This window comes from Gopherus flavomarginatus, chromosome 2 (assembly GCF_025201925.1).
Source record: "Gopherus flavomarginatus isolate rGopFla2 chromosome 2, rGopFla2.mat.asm, whole genome shotgun sequence".
NCBI classification, from domain to species: Eukaryota; Metazoa; Chordata; order Testudines; family Testudinidae; genus Gopherus; species Gopherus flavomarginatus.
This window is the reverse complement of record NC_066618.1, coordinates 174,457,147-174,478,352: the sequence shown is the minus strand read 5'-3', so window position 1 is coordinate 174,478,352 and position 21,206 is coordinate 174,457,147. Positions and strand designations below refer to the sequence as shown.

General features: G+C 40.0%; 1 protein-coding gene across 1 annotated transcript in view; it reads right to left on the bottom strand.

Moving 5' to 3' along the window:
- Positions 1–20,421, bottom strand: part of TNFRSF11A (TNF receptor superfamily member 11a) — a 37,071-nt gene extending 16,650 nt beyond the window's left edge. Inside the window, exons 1-4 of the mRNA XM_050939985.1 lie at positions 20,053–20,421; positions 2,472–2,553; positions 1,563–1,688; positions 647–790 (exon numbers count right to left, since the gene is read on the bottom strand). Coding sequence (XP_050795942.1) covers positions 647–790; positions 1,563–1,688; positions 2,472–2,553; positions 20,053–20,112 — 412 coding nt within the window. The 5' untranslated portion in view covers positions 20,113–20,421. The remainder of the gene's footprint in view (positions 1–646; positions 791–1,562; positions 1,689–2,471; positions 2,554–20,052) is intronic.
- Between the last annotated feature and the right edge of the window lie 785 nt (positions 20,422–21,206).

Here is a 21,206-nt window from a genome sequence, read left to right as displayed (position 1 = left end):
CCACCTCCTTTTAGCCTGAAATTTCACAGCTAGTCTGATGTCAAAGGTGATTTGGTTTTGTTACATCTGAAGTAAATCCATGAAACTGCTTGAGTTATAATATATACAAAACTACTATGTTAATTTTCAAAAGGTGTTGATAATTTTTACCTTCGCCTAATGCTATAAAATTGAACTTAGCATGGTTCATTCAGTTCAACTTAACCCGAACACTGACATCACAATGAGAGCACATTTTGTGAATACTGGAGTTAAATTTTTAAAGTTAATCAGAGTCAAATTCCTTAGCATTCGGAGTGCAGTGAAGTCTCCCATGACAATTATAGAATTCAAGAAAAAACTTGCAAGGTGCACCTCAACTAAGAGATTTTAGTCAAAATAAAAATTCTTGAGTCTCTTCCTTATTTTGGGGAAGTTCTAAGACCTGTGTTATACAGGAGGTCACATGAGATGATCACAATGGTCCCTTGGAATCTATGACTCTCTGAAAGGCAGCCTTCAAAACGTAAACAGATCGTGAAGGTTGTACATCAGTTATTATACCTACAACACACCTCTCCCACTCACATTGGCCTGAGATCCCAGTCAATCCTCCCTTTAAAGGCTGGGACCCCATTCATCTAGTTGTCCACTCTACATATCTTACCAGGATGCTGAACGCCAAACCCTGGAGCACATTTTGTATTTCGCAGACAGAAATCACAGTCTTCGTTACAGTGGTATCCTAGTGTACATGCACATTGTCGCTGGAACGTTCTATTTCCTGAATTCACTTCTATTAAACCTCTCCCTAAATGAGAAAGCAGACGGAAGTAAAAATCTCTCCTTCAACATAATTTGGGATGGCCAGCCTCACTCCCCACATGTCCACACTGCTTGCGTGTTAGGTGCAGAATCATTCTTGTTAGGCATCACATTAATATTTGTACAGCATGGTAGACGGTTGGTTCGTATGAGACGCCTCACTGTTTAGAAACATTAAGTGACATCATTTTTATTGACGTCAGTTGGAGTTTAATTTAACCTTTACACTGGAGAGACAAACAGACTCAAGAAATGTGTGCACCTTATGCTGGAAGGGAGCGGGAGGAGGAATCTCTATGTGCTCACCCATAGTACCCTAGTGCAGTGCACTGAAGATTCACTAGTGGTGGCATAAGGGTTATGGCTGAGATTTCCAAAAGAGCCTGGGGTGACTGAAATTTACTGGGAGTTGGGCACCTAACTCTGTTATGTCATTTGAAAATCCCTCTCTCAATTATTATTTTGGTGAACTAAACATAAGTTCTAGATCAGGGAAGGTCAATTATTTTTTGTCAAGGTCCAAATTTCTTGATCAAGGTATAGTCAAGGTCCAGACTCTAGAAAAAATAATAATAAAACAACAATAATGATAATAAAAATAAATAAAAAGATTTCAGGGTGTGTTCAAAAGCATCTGGCGGTTGGGATTTGCCCACAGTCTGCCTGTTGATTACCCCTGTTCTAAATCCACTCACCCATCCTTATACTTTGACAGTTTGGATTCAAAGGTACGTAATGCCTCAGTATGAACAACTCACCCTCATCACATATTTTGTGTAGTAAACATTTGTCTTCTTCATTCCAGACATCCATATATTCGTTTGGGCCACAAGGCTGGCACACAGTCTCAGAAGTGGCAGTGCATTTGGCAGACATGTACTTTCCTGAACAAAGAGGAAAAAAACTATGGTCACTTATCAGTCACTGATGCTCTCTAAAGATAATAGACCAAATTTAGCCCATGTCTTACTCGACTGATGCCACTGGATTTAGGAAGGTTTTTGCCTATTGTCATCCCAGTTCCTCACTCTGGCCTCAATTTAGCAAGGCATTTAAGCACCTGAGTAACTTTAAGCCCATGAATAGTTTCACTGAAAGCAGTAAGAGTCATATCACTGTGTGTCTCCAGCACTGAAAAATCTCAAACAAACCAAGTATCTTGTGTATCTTTTGTTGAAGTCAGTGGTATAGACTGGGGACTATGCCCATGCTTTCAATCATGCATATTTCTAAATGCTTTGCTAGAAGTTGTGCAATTAGACTTATGGACAGGGCCAATCAGACGGGTGGCCAGGAGGGCCATTTGGTCTGGGCCTCAAGCTCAAAGAGGACCTCAAATTTATACACTTGTTAATTTTTGGCATTTGATAAGCTTTGCAACTTGTTTTTATGAGCATCCCTATCGCACCAGAAAAGCATTTGTTAAAAAAATATATATTCAAATGATGTCACTCTTTTTTTGGTGCCTCATTTTGTTTTCATGTGTCATCATTTTTTATTTTTATTATGGTTAGGGGCCTCAAAAGCTGGAAGTGGCCCGGGCCTCTCTGGATCTCTGAGAGGGCCTGCTCAGGGACTCAAAAAAGCAAAATGACCTAGTGACCTGATGCTAATTTCATAAAAAAGATTTTCATTTTTGAAAAATAAGAGCACTAGAATATATTTACCTGGCTCACACTTTGTGCAGCACCGTCCAGAAAACTCATAGTGTTGCTCACTCTCACAGGCGGGAGAGATTTGTAGTGATAACTGGGAAACAGAAGGAGAGAAACAGTACCTTGAGAGTTATTCATGAAATAGTTTAAGGGTACGTCTACACTACAGGATGAATTCGAATTAGCTTAAACCAATTTTATAAAACAGATATTATAAAGTCTATTGTGTGCATCCACACTAGGCACATTAATTCGGTGGTGTGCGTCCGTGGTCCAAGGCTAGCGTCGATTTCTGGAGCGGTGCACTGTGGGTAGCTACTGTAAAAGAATGAGGCCAATAACGTCGATTTGCGTCCACACTAACCCTAAATCGATATAGTAATATCTATTTTAGCGTTACTCCTCTCATTTTGTAGGAGTACAGAAATCGATTTAAAGAGCCCTTTAAATCGATTTAAAGAGCAGTGTAGTGTGGACGGGTGCAGCGTTAAATCGATTTAACGCTGTTAAAATCGGTTTAACAGCGTAGTGTGGACCAGGCCTTAGAAAATCCTACTCATGCTTCTGAAAAGTGCAAGGAAAGCTCCACTAATTAGTTACAACACTTCATATTGCAAAATAGTAAATATTACGCAGCACAGACATTGTACGTTTCATTATCAGAAGTCCTTTGCAGACAAATTAAGTAATGTGAATTTGATAATATCTACACATGCAGAGCTTAACAGCCATATAAGAAATAAATAACATGATTGTGCAATTTATCATGCATTTTTGACCTCTTCTCTTACCCAGTAATCCATCTCCCCCAGCACTGTATTCTAACATTTGAACCCCATGAACAGCTTCAAATAAGCATTATTTTAATAAACAAAAACAAACAAATAAAAAGCAACCTAACAGAAATACTTCCTCTTTTTCCGCCAAAATGAACCCAGCCCAAGACTCAGGTCTAGCAAGATTTAATAAAGGACCGGTAACAGGTTTAAAGTCCAACATTTGGCAACCTGGCAGAGAGGCAGAAACAAGTGATTTAAAAGGAGAAGTTCCCAGCTTCCCACTGGGATACACAAAATTAAGCAAAAATTCTAGCATCCATTAAAAAAAAATGGTCATGTAAGAAGCATAGAGAGAGTACACAGTAGTGTGGGTATCTTGTTTTTATTAGAGCACCGAATGACTTGCAGAACTAACTCCTGCTTTTGCCACCTGAGAGGAAAGCAGCCATCCCATTGTTAATTATTGCTTTTATAAAGTTTAAGACACTTCAAAACCCTTATTTATAGTGACTGATTCTTCATTGTAATTGGATGTAGCTGCTGAAATATTGTTTATGTGGAATATTTCTTTGAGGAAAGCATGTTGGCATTCCTGCTGCTGGCAATGTAATTCTTTCGATATAGAGCATGTGATAAAAGCACCACGTGCACAGGTACTGTAGAGTGAAATTTGTATCAGTTTCCATTCCCCTACTCACGTCTTTCTTTTTGTTTCCTCCTTTTGTTCCCTTTCCTCTTTTCTAGTCTCCAGTGCTTTGATATCCTTTTCCCACTTGGACCTTGCACCATCTGACCTTGTGGGTCTTATTGCTTGGAATTGCCTCCTTTCCTTTTGTGCCAGATAAGCTCCTTCTCTTGCTTAAAGAATACTTATTTCCACATGACCCACTTGTTTTGAGTTTGAACCATATTCTGGTGCATTATTTCTGTGGTTTTAAACTGTATGAGCTGCATCTGAATTAGGCTGTAAGATCCTTAAGTCAAAGACGATGTCTTTGGGTATGCTTGTATGGGGCTGAATGCCACTTGTGTCTGATGCCACTAATAAATAATAATAATCCTGAGGCAAATTAAGGGTCCAGTCCTGCAAACATAGTGCTTTTGTCTCATTTTTCCCTTGTGCTCCCCTGTCTGTCTCCTGTTTTCTCTGAGGTTTTACTTAGATTGTTAGATTCTCTTTGGGGCAGAAATTTTTTTTGTTCTGTTTGTACAGCACCTAGCACAAATGGGCTCTGGGCCATGACCAGAGCTCCTATCACAATATAAATGAATAATAGATCTTACTACTGCACCCCCATGATATTTTTCCCCTGAATAATTAGCAGTCAGGGCTGTGTACATTCCTGGCAAGATGTTAGGTAGTCCCATGAATGTAGTAAAACAGGCCTGGTCAGCCCAGTGGCTGAATGACAGTGCTGTTCACTATCTAGTAGACATTGTTCTAACATGTTCTTGCAATCTATTGCATTTCTGACATTACGTTGAAATGGTTGTATATGGTAAAAGGCCAAGCTATCACCAGATAAGGATTATGACTTCACTGCAGGATCGTGCAAGAGATAAAGGCTGTGCGTGAATAAATTCTTATTCACAACCATCTGTGAATGTGGCATACAACTGGTCGAGTCATTTGGTTTTTGTGCAAAGAGTTCTCTTCTTCCTTGTTTGCTCCAGTTTGAAAGTTCCTCTTTTGATGGGAGACTTAAAATCACTGAACTGCTAAACGAGGACAGTCTTTAATTTTAAGGAAGGATATGGAAATTTATTTTAGACCATAGAGCCAAAGGGTGGGGAATCATTTTTTAAAATAAAACAGCATGAATGGACAGGCAACCTATACAGATAACTCTTCAGTGGTTCCTCTTATGTTTGAAATTAGCACTAAATGCTGGTTATTTAGTTACCTATTATAAAACAGGGGAGCTATACATAAGACAGGTGCTATTGTTATATTCCCAGTATATCTCACCACAGCTATTTATCAGTCTGTATACTCGCATTGTGACAATCAACACTCCGTTCTATGGTGGCTGTCCTAGTATTTAAAAAGCCTGGCTATCATCATCTCTTATTTAAACTTCCAGTGAGGTAAACAGTAAAATCATGCCAAATTTCTTACATGCATCTTGGCAACCTAGCCACATAATGGGGTGTGAGTGTGAACTTTGTCCTAGGGTAGAAGGGACTCTGGGTGTGTATCAGATTATGCCGTAGAGCATGTCATTTGGGGTGCAAGAAAAGATAAAAAGCTAAATGAGTGCAGCTTGGGAAAGGAGCTTTTATTTTAGATTATGTTTGGGAAGTCTTAGTCCAGGGGTTCTCAAACTGGGGGTCGGGACCCTTCAGGGGGTCACAAGGTTCATACAGGGGGGTCGTGAGCTGTCAGCCTCCACCCCAAACCTGCTTTTCCTCCAGCATTTATAATGGTGTTAAATTCATAAACGTGTTTTTAATTTATAAGGAGGGGTCGCACTCAGAGGCTATGTGAAAGGGGTCACCAGTACAAAAGTTTGAGAACCACTGTCTTAGTCTTTAGTATTTCCAGCTAAGGAGAACTTCCATTTGTGAGGCAGGATGAAGCTATACTTTCAAACTGACAGAAGATTTTGTATAGATGTCTTCCCTGTCAAACTGGGGGTTCAAACCTTTTTCTTTTTTTTTTTTAAAATGGATTGGCTATTGCAAATCTGTATTTGTAAGGGGTACCTTTTGTGGGCAATCCCAGTGCAGCCAATGGAGCTACTTACGGAAGGGTCTGCAGGAGGATTGTACCTGAGTGCCAAACTGCACATAAGCTTTTTTTGCCTGGGGGAATCTAGCTACTTACTTATATGGCCCTGTCAGTGTAGTACCTGATCACCTCACAGTGTTTAATGGATTTATCCTCATAACACCCATGAGGTAGGGAGGTGTGAATATTCCTTTTTACAGCTTGGGGGACATGGGTATAGAGAGACCAAGTTACTTGCCCAAAGTCACACAAGTAGTCTGTGGCAGAATGGGGAACTGAACCCAAGCAACCACTGGGCCATCTTTTCTCTCTGTCAATAATAATTGTGTACATATAAATCCTGATTATTCTGATAGTACACAGTATTGGTGTGTATAGAAAGAGGGTCAAATTTCCACAAGTGCTTGTATATAACCTTACAAATATCAAATAAAAATAAATAAAAACAATCTGGAAACCTAATCTGAAATAAATTCAACAAACTCAGTCATTCCTTTGCCATTATCAGTATTGGTGAATCTTTTCATTGGACCTTATGGACATATGAAAATTAAAATTTTTCATATTTTAAAAAGATTTTTCATATTTTTAATTATAGGATAAACACAAGTTTTTTGCTGTAGTCCTTAAATGTAATCCAGTCTGCCTGTTCAAATATGTATCATCTCAGAACTGTGTCCATCTCCAATGATGGACAGCACATAGAATTAAGAAACATTTCCCTCTGGTTTTCATAAGGCCCTTGATTCTGCAAAGCACTTCAGCACATGCTTAGCTTTAAGCACATGAGTAGTCGCATTGACTTCACTGGGAGAATGGACGTGCTCAAAGGTAAGCATGTGTATGAGTTCTTGCAGGTTCTAATGAATTTGCTTTAATGAATCATGGCAATAAAGCTGAACTGTATTAGTAAGACATTTAAAAGCACACACAGGTGCTTCTGAAGGGGAGACTAACCAAATTCAAATTCCTGCCTTTGGGCTTAAAGAAATATTTATTTTTAGTGCTGTTGAGCAATCTAATGGCAGCAGAAATTGTGTGTCATAGGTGCTAAAATTACTTTCTCGCTCAAATGAATATTCAGACAGACATATCTGAGAGAGAGCATAGAATTACATGGGCCCCTTTACTTCAAAAGAAAAAAATCTGGAAGAACAAGCGAGGGGGTTTCCAGTATTTTTTTAAAATGTCATTTCTTTCAACAACCTGAGGCTCACTGTGGATTGTTTGTGATATGCTCAGATTTGTGAAGCCAACATTTGTTTCAAGTGCAGTTATAGATGGTGGGTAACTATTTAAAAATGGCACCTTCTTACTCAATAGATCTGCTTCCAAAGGGTCTTCAAGTCATAGCTGACCATTTTACTGACCAAATCACATTTTTACTTCTTTTTGGAATGCAGACCTAATATAGAAACATGAGCAATATTGTATCCTGTCTCACACAACATCAACTGATTTTTAAACTCATGAGCTTGGTATTAATAGTGACATTAAAAGCATGAGAAAGTGTTTGATTGTCCAACCTTCAGTTGTCCATGAAGCAGAACTCTGGTGATTCTACTGTTCTTTGGGCATGAGCATCTTCACCCAGAGGATCAGGATTTTCCCAGTGATGTCTGACCTATAGCCGTTTAAACCAGCCATCTTGTTTTCCAGTTGGGACTGGCTCTGCAATAGTTTTTTCTGTTTAAAGAATACATTTATCCCCTCTTCAGAGACAAGAAGCCATCCCTTCACTGTACAATTAAAAGTTTTGTATCTTCCACCCTTTTTGCCACATTGCTAATGTTGCTTAACAGTTCCCGTCTTCCTTCGGCAACAGTCCTAAGCTGCATCACAGCAGCATTAATGTCTTGTTGTCTCATAACGAAACATAAAAGAACCAAAACCACCAGGCTGCTAGGAGGCATCTGAAACTGATAATAAATGGTTTATTTATTTTTTTAATTGGCATTCAAGTCATGTATGGCTGAACTATAGTAATATGCTAACTCAAATCACGAAGCCCTAATATGAAATTAATGGGCAACTCTGTCTTAACACAGATGGTAAAATACAGCCTCAGGTTTCCTATTCCTCATGGAGGCTGATCTGCTTGAGCAATTCCAACTAGTGATTCACTAGTCAGAAAAATTATTTTGTTGGAGGAGGCTTAAAAGCATTGGTAATTTAGTAGGGCTACTGGCCATCTCTGGCACTTTCCTGGTTCAAGGACCACTCAGCAACACCACCTGGGGAAATGCTATCTTATTATTTACAGAAGAGCTCAATTATATTTTTACATCATAGAGATTAAAAGGAGATGAAAGATTTATACTGAAAAGGCATAATCCAAGTTAGATGGACACACATCCTTCCACAAAATATTAACTGACTGCTGATAAAAATCCAGTCACAAAGGACATAGATGACTCTGGGCAGTTCCAGCTGTTCATGAAGGGCTGTAATTCAGATTGTGAACAAAATGGTTTTTGTGATGTCAACTTTCCAGTGACCAGTAAACCACATCACAACCACCATCAGATGGTAAAACAGAGTCAGGAAATGCAAAGGCGGAATGAAGACTGAATGCTATTTCACTCTTACAAATGAATCCTTGTAAACTTGCTAGATCTTGAAACCTTCCAGACCCAAAGTGGTAGGAAAGAACATAGGGTAAAGACAATCATGAATAAGGAGATTTTAAAAATATCTATACGATGTTGACAGGTAATGGAGAGATGCACTGAAATAGTCTAATTCCCTAATGACTGTATTGCATGCTGTAATTGTTCCTATGGACTCTTTTTAACAAGCAGCACACAGCAAATCCAGTTATGAGGGATCACCTGACCAATGACAGAACTTTATCAACATGAAGATCACAAACCCTCCAGAGTTATTTCTGTTAGGCAGACTGTGCAAAAGAGCAGAAGTGGTGGCATTGACCAAACATAGCTTATAATGATGGGGGAGGGCAGATAAGAACTTTGGTAAGTTAGATTAGATAAAACAAACAATAGACTGATCAGTGTTGAGATGGCTACAGTTCCTGTGAGTTAACTAACCTTCCTTTAGCTCCTCAGTGGAATTAAAAACTCCCCATCATATGAGTAACATTCATCCACCATATGATTATCATTAGATAACAATCAGGGAGGTGTCAATACACATGTCTATATATTTAATGCTTATTTTGATTCACTGGGTTGTTTAGGGAGTCTAAATATTATTACTTTGCCTGCAGTAGTCCCCAGAACCCCTAGGTTCTTACGATCAGGCTCCATTATGGGGGGGCACCATATACAGACCGAGTCCTGCCCTGAAAAACCTAATGTTTACATAGATAAGACAAACAAATGGTGGAAAGGAAAGAGAGTTGAAGTGACTTATGAAATAACAGCACTGTAAGGGCAAAGCTGTGTATAGAACCCAGGTCTGCTGGGTCCTCTGTCTAGTGCCCTATTCACTAGAGAAGGGGATCCTATGCCAAAAACCCTTCAAAACCAACAACAAACCTTTCAGTTTCAAACGGATGGATGTCGCATGTACTGGAGAGTATGCCCAAGAAGCAAAAATGCCAGAGAATGCCCAAGAAGCAAAAATGCACCCTTCTGGCTGCTTTCAGCCATAATGGTGACTAATACTCGCCAACCACACCGACATAGTAGTGTTATTTAGTAGTGCGTTAGATGCTGCGGCTGTCACTGGGCGCTGCACTCTCTCATCCAGCACGCAGCCGACTGGCTTTCTGCTGGGCCTAGCTTTCTGCTTCTGCTGAGCCACACAACTCAAGTTGCTGAGGCAAACTTGTGAAGTTTCATCTCATGCTGCCAGAGCTCCTCTCATCCAAAGAGAGACAGGCATAAAGGGCCAGTTCAGAGCGACTGCAAAACCTGTAGCCACTGGGAACCCAAAGATCAAAGGGCCCACACACAAGAACGCCCTCTGCACTCCCTGCCTCACAGAGGCTGTAATCTGGCCCCTGCAGAGCTGGAAGGGAGGAGGTATATGGGGAATTCTCTCCCATCTCTGCACTGAAGTTGATAGGTGCGGGGTGATCAGTCAGGTCCAATGGATAAAAGTTTGGCTGCAGGACTAAGGAGAGCCAGAACAGCTGAGTGGCTGCCATTTGAGGCTCTCTCACCTCTTCAGCCCAGGCTGGAGCTGCCTGATGTTCAGGTAGAGGGCAAGCCCCACCCCACTTCCAGCTATGACTCCCCTGCCTCTCCTCTCTGAACCCTCTTCCCACGACACACACACACAACCGGAGTCTCCCATCCCTTTGTGTTCATTTTTATTTAAATAAAAAATTCAAACCAAACCCCCAAAATGACCATCACTAACAGGACAAATCACAGTTATAAAAAGAAACAACCTGAACCCGCTTTCTCTCTCTCTTTCATCACCCCTTCTTTTTAATGGCACTTTGTTTTATCCAATTGCTATTTCAAATGTTTTGTGTTTCTCTTTATTTAATTTTTATAAACTTTTGGCTCATATTTAACAGCGATCCATATGAGGAACTTCTCACTTAAATTAGATGAGTTAAAAAGTCAGACCACTGAACATAGGTCTCCAGCATGTAATGAAATATATCAAGATATCATCTGTGACATACTTAATTGTTTCTTGTAATTTGAGTAACACAGTAGACAAATAATGGCTGATTCATTGAGTTTCTTTATAACGTGCTGTCTAAAATTCTAGAGATGTTTAAAAAGGAAGTTATAATTACAGCTGGACAGGAACCTCTCAAAGTGTTTTTCAGTGGAAAATGCTGATTCCATGACCCCAAAACTTTACACGGAAAAGTACTGGTTTCAAGCAAGCATTCATTGGGAAGTTTTCTCAGGCCAGCATTTCTGGTCCAAACTATGCAGAGAGACCTACCCTAGCCAGCCCTAGTTATAATCAAACTTTTTAGGCTTCTTTAGGCATTTATTTTACCTCAGAGTCCAGAAATGCTTAGGTTAAGGCTAACAAGGCCTAAAATATATACATACAAAAAGGAGACATTTGCAATTTTTTTAAGATGGTACATGAACTAATAAAGGTTGGGAACCATGCACTAGACCATGCTACCTGTAAGCATTTTTTCTTTTTCAAATTATTTACTTTTAATCAGACTGTTTGAAATTATCTGTCAAAGAATTTTTTTTAAAAAAATCTACAGATTATAAAAGCAGGGGTTAAAAAAAATCACAATTTTACTAATATGCTTTTACAGCAAAGCAACAGAGAAATGAAACTCCAAAAGCCAATATCTTGTAGAGCCTGCATGGGCAAAGCTATTTAAAATAAAAAATGAAAAGTGTAAACAAAAGAATTGAAGCTCTATGTTTGCTTCTTTCCATATATAATTCATGTACAATTTAGAGTGAATAACCTGATCCCTAAGACACTGGGTGATCCTTAAGGTCACCTTAAAGAAGCTCCACAGAGTCATCACCTACTGTGATAGGCTCCTGTTCTGTTTTATATATATTTACAGTATAGGTGTTATTTTTTGCTTAATCAACCTAAAGTTCTGGGCTTGATGCAGGCATTACTGACTAGAACTCCACGTCTGTGTTAAACTGGATGTCAGACTAAATGATCATAGTGGTTTCGTCTGCTCTTAAAGTCTATCAATCTATGAACACACACAGGAAATTTAACAGAAGTTATTTGGGTGTGTTGGTTATGTACAAAAAGCAAAGATATATTTTATATGTTTATGGAAAGCTAATAAAATGTGCACACCTATGAAAGAAAAGCTAAAATTAGCAATAAAGAACTCTTGACAAGTATGTGCTATTGAGTGATGGTAAGTATAGTGTCATATACCCTATTGCTCAATAGGCTACTGGAGTGCAGTGTAATACACTAGACCAGGGGTCCCCAACACGAGGACATCTAAATGTGCCCGTGTCCTGGTCGGCGGTAAAGCATCCGCCGAAATGCCGCTGAATTTCTGCGGCATTTCAGCGGCGACACCTCTTGATGACGCCGCTTGCCGCTGACAAGCAACGTGATCGAGAGGTGTCGCTGCCGAAATGCTACAGAAATTCGGTGGCATTTCAGTGGATGCTTGACCGCTGCCACGGTCCTTTGTCTGGCACCTGCCAGACGAAAAGGTTGGGGACCACTTAATGTATAATCCTGCAAGCTTTACCCTCACAGAGCTCCTATTGGAACCCCAGGGTAGAATGAGTGCGTATGTATCTGAGAAGCTGGCTGTTAAGGCTTATTGTCTTTTGCCACTTCCTGCCTTCTAATATTCGGAATTCTATGGTGGATCATTTGGGCATGCTTCTTTGGGCAGTGGTAACACAGGTATTTTCAGGGATGCGGCCATTCCTGTGGTAGATGGCTTTATAAAACGGGTGCTCTTCACACACTCAGGGGATCCTGTCTTGAAATAAACCACACAGTCTGATCATCTGGGCAAGAATTACACGATCTATAACTTCTTCCCTGTCAGAGTAACAGGCAGCACAGAGCCCAATCCCGCTGCCTTTATAACAGTAAAGTCAGAACAGGGGTACTGAGCTCATTGGTTACTTTGGCCCAGATCTTCAAAAGGTATTTAGGTGCCAAACTCCCATTGATTTAATGGGAGTTAGGAGACCAAATACCTTTGAGAATCTGGGCCTTTATTCCTTAGTAGTCATCCTAAAGAACCAAGTCTGCCATTTGCTATGTACTAAGAGCATGATGCAAAGACCAATGAAGTTAATGAAAAGATTCCCATTGACTTAAGTGGGTTTTGGATCACAGCCTTTGTGTATCTGTTTTACCATATATTCCATTACCTTAAAATTGATTTATCAGCATAGGCAGATTTAAGTCCTGAGCTCCTAAACCATTATTCCAACAATACTAGAAGATACTGAAGAGTATAAAACATGCAAGAAGAAACAGTTTGCCACACCTAAATACATTCTGTACCAACTGCAGTCATGAATGTAATTCTTTGTTGTTCATGAACAGATCCTATTTATTTACCTATTTATTTTGCCACAAAGTGGTGAGGGCAAATTACATAATTTTCTTCCTGCTTATCAAGTATCTGAAACTGGTAGGGTGGGTTGAGCTATCTAGCCTTGCAAGAAAAAGAAACTCTTTTACTGAGCTAAGGTCTTTCTCCAGAGCTATACTTGAATCTTACAGATTGTCTACATGGGGCCATGCCATCCAGGAAAGCTAATTCAAATTAACTAAAGATGTGATTTTGTAGGGGATTAGTTAAACTTCATTAAATCCCTGTGTGTGGATGCTGTTATTCATAATTAAAAGTGGCCTTAATTCGGTTTAGCTTAATTCACTTTGGAAGTGAACAAAGCCACAAGGAGCTGCAGCTGCCTGCCTCCGCTTTGAGAGCTGGACCAGGTGTTCATTTCCTAGCCCGGCTTCACTGCTCCTCCCCACATCCCCCATCTGTGAGAGATCTGAACTGGAGGGAGGTGGGGAGATTAACTCTCTGTTTTCTGGAAACTAGGAAAGGCTCCTGTCATAAATGAACTTTGCTTACTGCTGTTAAACAACTGTTTTAAAAAAAACATGAAAGACAGGCTCATTCATTTGTCTAGAATGTTGACAGAGAATAGAATCAAGTTATTAGTTACTGGGCAGCATCTAAATAGGGCTCCCCCAGAGAGGGACATGGGGAGTGAAAGTGAGTTGTCCTGGGAATTACAGCATGTGAAAAAGTTCTTGGGAGAAATGGCCTTCAACTCTGGGTAGAATTCACACACTTCCCTTCTGGGCCCCAAACTGCTCCAGTTTGAACTTATGGCAGCACTCCCATTGAATTCAGTGGGAGCAAGTTAAGGCCCTGTCCTATTATTACTACTGTCTATTTGGTTTTGGTTGCACCCACGTCCTAAGCGCTGTGCAAACACAAAGGAAGGCAAAGTCCCCACCCTGAAGAGCTTACAGACAGAAAAGAAATACAGGAAAGGGGTGCAATATGCAAGTAAAGTGGTCACAATATCAGGATATTATGGATCAGATCCTCAGGTGGTGCAAAACAGCTTCACTCCTCTGATCTAGGCAGGAGTTCCCATTATCAGTAAAGACATGTCACAAATAGAACCTAAATGTGGGGGAAGTGAACTAGGAGAAAACTGGAGGTTAGCATTCCTCTGCTTTGAATCTTCATGCAGCCTCCTGCAGTACAATGGAGACATCCCAGCCCAGTGGTTTTCAGCCTTTTTTCATTTGTAGATCCCTAAAAAATCTCAAATAGAGGTGCAGACACCTTTGGAAATCTTAGGAACCTTTGGAAACCTGTGGAACCTCTGGGGTCCGCAGACCCACAGTTGAAAACCACTGGAGTAGAAGCAACATTAAGGGAAAGTGTACTATGCTACATTATTGGGCTCTCTGCCACAGCAAACCCTGCAGTTTTCAGCAGTTGCTGCTGTAACTCATGAAAATCTTTGTTCTACAGTATGAGTCCCTGAACTTTGTACTTTCTACCAACTGTAGGTAAGTCATAAAAGAGGAGAGTACTGTGCTTACTGTAAACAGATTAATTTATTGTATGAAGTAAAGCCTAAGTCCATAGTGCAATTTATCTAAAGTGCTTTTTAGTGTTATACTGCATGAATGGCACTCAAATATTTGCTTCTCTCACTATTTGTGCCCTTCCATTTTAAATAACCATTCTCTGTGCACTATCTTTTCCAAGAAACCAATACCAGGCTGAGCATAATTAAAATTGAATGTGAACAGCAGTACCCAGAATATTATCCAGTACCATTTGACAAACCAAGGTTCCAGTAAAAGACAAAGTATAATCTCCAAGAAATATAGTACTGCTGAAGAAAATGATGAACCATGTGTCTGACCACAGTTCAGCATAGACAGAAAAAGAACAAGGTCCTAGACATGGCATGAGATGGCTCAATGTCTCATTGTTTCCTTATGCTCCCTCACCTGTCTGTCTCCATCTACTGTCTCGTGTCTTATAGTTGGATTCTAAGTGCTCTGGGGCAAGGACCATCTTTTGTTCTGTGTTGTACAGTGCCTAGGCTGTACAAATGGGTTCTTGGTCTGTGACTAGGACTCCTAAGCACAGTTGTCAATGGTAAATGAGCACCCCAACTTTCATAATAAGCCAAAAATCAAGCTACTCTCATTTCAAAACAAGGCCAAAACAAGCCAATCCTTAAGAACTCCACCACTTTATGTGACTAGATCCCCCCCGGCGTGCAGTCTGGGACTGTAGTGGGCCAGCTGTGCACCCCTGACTCTATCCCCCCATGCCTCTGCTTGCCCCTTGCCCCCACTTGCTCTCCCTTTGCCCCTGCTTGTCAGGAGCTAATCAAAAAAAGGCAACAAGCTACAAGCCAAAAAACTAGTCAACAAGCAACTCCCAAGCCAATTAAGCTAAAAACAAGCCCAATTTCTGCATTTTTTCACAGGTTTGGCATGTCTGCTCCTAATTATTACAGCATCAGAATTTAACACCAGAAGAGACCATCATATTATGTAGGCTGACCTCCTGCACAACACAGGCATTAAACCCATATCAGTTATCCTTGTATCGAGCCCAATAACCTGGATTAGACTTAAGTATTGCAGTGCTAAACCATTTTTTGATAACAGTAGCCTTTTCTGCAGGCACAGAGAGAATATTTTTTTCATTTCAGTTTATTCAACTAGTTCAATTCAATGACTAGTTCATTCAAAGTTAAGAAACCAATAGGAGTTGAAAAAAAAAGTTTATTTTCTTCTTCCAGTCTAACAATAAAAACTAGTGAAGAGTTGTGAGAGGATGAAATCTACTAACTCTAAAAATCTTGATGGACATGGTGACCAGAAACAATCAGTTCAATTCAGTAAGTACAGATAATACTTCCTTTGTTTAATAAATCAGTTTTAAATGAAAAAGATGTTTTGATAAACTTTTTTTTACTTATTTAAGGTAGTTTGTTTAATTTAAAAAACAAATAAAATGCTGTTTTTGTGAATTTTTAATTGAATTTGAATTTCCATCCAAATAGAGCTTGAAACAAATCACAAATAAAAAATTAATCATCTAGTAAATAAGAAATGCATCATTCATAATTTTCTAACAGAATAAAAAGTGAAAAAATTAAGACTCTAATGTATAAGTTAAGCTATATAATGGCTTAAATAAATATGTACAGATATAGTGTATCCTATTGGTTAGCAAAAAAAGAAGCAGCACCAAATTTAGTGTAAAGGTTATATTTCATTGAAAAATCAACATGTTTTAATGGTTACCAACAAACAATCTTTCTTTCATGAAAATCACTAAACAAGTATAAATGCAAAGCATAATTAAAATCAATTATCTAAATCAAAGTTTCCTGCTTGCTGATTGAAATTATTATATTGGTGATTTAAATTACTTTGATTTCAATCAATCCATCCTGTTTCAGAGTGTGAATTCTTCATAATCTCCAGCTATTTGTTTTTGCAGAGCTAGTCTTGGAATTTTCTCTCTTTTGAGCTAGTGAATGATTGGAGGTGGTAGTACCAGTGCAACACTACTAGATGTATCATCACTATGGCTTAGCTGGAATTACTGTTTGAATTGTGCTTCACGTCCTGACGGATTGATATATGGTGAAAAAAATCTTGCCTCCCACCCGAGCTACAAGATTCAGTATATTTTCATGACATGTTGCAATTATTAGAATGCTCTGTATTTTTACTAACTTGTAAAGTTTGGCGTAAGCATGTTTGGTTGCATGGGGGTGGGGTGTCAGAGGAAGCTTTACATTAATGGAGAGTTGGTAGATGGATGGAAAATATGGATGGAAAATCCAGTAATCATACATTACACTACACTTACTGCAGCTGTCCAACAGTTACACTTCATATCAATGTAAAGGTTTTATTTAGCCTCATATGCCACACAATTATCTCCTTTATGTGAGACACTGTGGAGAGTTAGTTTAGACTTGTTACACACCCCTCCCCCAGGAAACCGCAAAGCAAGTAAAATCTCTCTGATTTCCCTGCCAGTGCCCTTTTCTGAAAGTACATGTTGACCAGCCAGTTAATTTAATCAAAATAGCTTATAGTGTACATCTGTAATTCAAATGGCAAAGAATCCAAAGTTTTAGACTGAGGCCTCATGACAGCTTTGCTTTATTTCATTACTCCTTTTTCCATTATAAATACCATGACTTTTCTGGTGCAGGGGAGGAGGGTTGAGATGGGGAGAAGGTCTACATTTTGGGCAAAAGCATTTTAAAACTTCTCTAAAGCTCTCAAAATTCTGATTGCCTGGGCTGAACAAGCACTCCACATGGCCAGACACAGTATTATGTATGGTTTGGGAGGAGAATTCAGTTCATTGACACTCAAAAAAGGAAGTCTGGCAGTTAAACTGTATAATACTGACAAATGCATATTCCCACAATTGTTGTTCCCTTATCTGAATGAGGCATTTTACAAGTATCAAGCAAATAATGGGAAAATATGAATTTTATATAAAATTCCGCAAACAAGCTGTACTGATCACGTGTCAGGAAGGAAGGTACTGTATATTCTGACACAGTATAAAGCAAATGTCTTGGAAAAATTGTCTCATGGTTAAACCACAAGACTGGGAGAGAGGAGATTTGAGTTTTGTTCCCAGTTCTGTTACAGATCTTTGGTGTGAATTTGGGCAAATTACAAATTCTCTGTGCCCATTTCCCCATCTGTGAAAATAAAGATGCTGCTTACCTCTTAGGGTTATAAGTCTCAATTTTTGTTTCCAAAGGTTTTGCAATCTTCAGATGGAAAGCATGATAAAAGTTTGAAAAATTAATGTCTCTCAACTGTTCCCAATTAAGAGGAGTGTCGTTGATTATGGACAAAAATTTACTGATATGTCGGACAAACCACTTCTATTATTGTCGATTATTTCTGTCAGAAAATGCCAAATAGTGTACAGAGATTATAAAAATTAATGATTAAACAAAATAAGCACCACAGAATATTAACCTTTCCCACACTACAGCTTTTCCTGGGACTCGTATCATTGTGATGGGGATCATTGGGATCTTGGGATCTTTGTTATCCAACATTTGGCCACGGAAGGTTGTGAACTATCTGACAAAGCAGCCACTAGCATGCTTAGAGTAAAGCACATGCTTAAGTGCAACAGAAAGCTTTACATGTTATTAAATCAGTGCCAAAGCATCCTCCTCTTATTTTTTGTGTGTCTTGAAAATTTGGTGGGGGGAACACACTGAATGTTCATTTTGGGGATCTGGAGCAAGTTGAGACCTAAGCAAAGGACTCCAAATTATATGCATTGCCTGGGTTCAACTAAGCAACAAATAGATACCAGGCTGTAAGAAACAATTTTCTCAAAACTAAATCACTTGAGACGAAAACAAAATTTCTTTGTGAATGATCTTGAGAGGAACTATACTGAATATCAATGAGATCTGAAAATGATACCACATTGGCAGATGCTCTGAACATCCATCAGGACAGAAAAAATAATACAATAGGAGCTAAAGCCATTAAAAACATGATCAGAAAACAGTAAAATAGATTGACCTCACAAAAGTGCAGGCTAATGCACACATGCAAGGGGAGGAAGAAACTTAGCAGCAATTCTGAAAGATACCTAAGGTGTGAGGGTAGGCAGGAAATTATGCGTGTGTGTGTATATATATATATGTATCTATAGTAGACAATGCAGTTTGGGATCCATATTCAGAAGTATCAGAGCATGGAGCTGAAATGCCAGTGAGCACCTAGTATTGGCCATTAAATCACTAGATTGTAAGTTCTTTGGGGCAGGGATCAGTTTTTCGTTCTGTGTTTGTACAGTGCCTAGCTCAGCAGAAGCACCAGTTGCAGACCGGAACTCTGGGCAAGGCTGCAATTCTAAGAAAATGATGCTTAAAATAAGAAGTACTAAAATATTGACAAATATAAGGAGTTCAGATCAGAGTTACAAAATTGATTCAGGAGCAGCAGGAATTGACTTATGGAGGAAACGCTATATGTATATATAATTAGCTTTGCCTAAGTGATAATGAAGTTGGGACATGATCATAGTCTACCAATATCTGAAAGGTCAAAATGCCAAGGAAAGAGAGGAATAATTTAGAGTGCTGCACAGAGGTATAAGTAGGAATAACAGTGACATCATGAAAATTTAAGCTATATGGGAAAAATTCTGATCACTCTATGATATTTATATGGCTCCTTGGCTGTGATATGCTCTCCTTAAGCGAAAAGATGGAAGTCCCACCACTGGGAACACCTAAGCTTATGTTAGACTGAACGCCAGTAGAGCTGTGGCAAGTGTTATGCTTTGTATGCCCATGGTCACAGACTCACATCCCACTTAGTCTATCATAACACAGTGAATAGTCTTGGTTTTAAATAGAAAGGATATCCCCATGGATTGACCCCCTGGACTAGGGGCCAATCCCCTGCTGTATAACAACCTTGGTGCATCACCTTAGGCGACTCATTTAATTTCTCTGTGCCTCAGGTCCCAGTCTGTGAAAGGGGATCGTCCATACTTCACAGGGGTGTTGGGAAGATAAAACTATTACAGCTTGTGAAGCCCTCAGATAGTATAGTAATAAGTGCCATGTACCATAGGGGAACAATCCTTCAGCGGTGGGATATGGACTGGCTGGCAGAGCTTGCAGGTTTGTTCCATGTCTATCGACTATGATTCTACAGAATACAAAACTTCGGACAAATGTTAGCAGCCTCTTTTGAGTAAACTCTGTTCAGTTGGGTGGAGTTTGCCTTGTTTTTCGCTACATGCAAATTATAACCCTCCACAACCCTCTGCAAATGTTTTCTCACACACTGCAGTGGGCAGGAGCAGGCGGGTTTCCTACAGATCTTCTGGATTCGTTTTGGGTTTTTGTTTTTAAAGGCGGGGGGAGTTGGAGGCTTGCGAGACAGAGCAAGTCAAAAAAACAGCCAGGCAGCCAAACTAAGAGAAAAAGGCAGGGGAGACTTCTGTTAATCCTTCTTCTTCCAGCAACAGTAGCTATGAGAAACCAAACCCTAAAGGCTCTTTTCAGTGCACAGAGAATCAAGAACCTCTACACAGGTCATATGCTCTCTCCCCCTCACAATTTACATCGCCTTGGTGATAGAGCCTTACCTGTTTGTCAGCGATGAAAAGGCAGAGAACCAGCCAACAGCCTGCTGCTGAGATGGACATGTCCGTGTGTCTGTCTCTGCCTGCCTTTCCTGTTCCTTTTGCTGCCACTGACCAGAAATTAGATCCTCCAAACCAAATCCCTTAGCCCCAGCCACAACCGAGTGAGGCACATTTGAATTAGTTACTTCTCTTTCTTCCTTTCCTTCCTCTCTGTTATGTGAGGGGAGAAAACAAACATACCAGAGAAAAAAAAAGTCTGGCTGTAGTCCCTAAAGCATTTCCTCAGGACTTGACATGCAGGTTTTTTTTTTCTTGTTGTCCCTCCCTTTCCTCTCTCCGCCTCCCTGTTAGAAGAAGTTTAGTCTTGAAGCCTGTGGTCCTTCCTCCTGCTGATAGTGCTGCTTTCACTGCCCCAACCCTCTCCAAGTCCACCCCACTGCCTACTGCCTGAGCCTTGCTTCCTTCTTGCCCCATCTTATAATTTCTCTCATCCCATTGCTTCTTGCAACCTCCTGCTTGCTTCCTCCTTTTCACTGCATCCTGCTTGATCCTGAAGTTTCCTGATGCTCCTTTCCTTTCAATCTCTCAAGCAACCTGCTGTCCCCTTCCTTCCACTGCCTCTGGCAACTTCCTACTGCCCTGTTTTTTCCAGTGCCTCCTGCCACCCCCTTCCTCATGCTCCATCCAGCAATTTCCTGATAACCCTTCTCTTCCACTATTTCCTGAAACTGCCCTTCTGCCCCTCCTCACACTGCCTCGTGCAACATGCCTTTGCTGGACCTAGCAAATTCCTGCCCTTTGCCTCTGGCTCTGTGAAAATTACACCAGATAGGCATCAAATCCACCACACTGTAGCTCCCCTCTCCTCTTTATCAACAACAAAACTCCTAAAACCAGTGGGACACATCTTCAGCTGTGCTGTCTTTCTGTGTATATGCGCTGCACCAGGACAGGTGGAGGTCGGGGAATGTGTTTCTAAGCTGATCTAATAAGGAAGTTGCTCTTTCTCTTGGGTATTTAGATTTGGCCCATGACCAGAAGGAACATAGCTTTATAGGTTATTCCACACATACAAAAGATCAGACACAAAGGGAAACCATGCTCTGCTTGTGGCACTATTCTTTGTTTCTTCTGCAGATGAATTACCCTTTCAA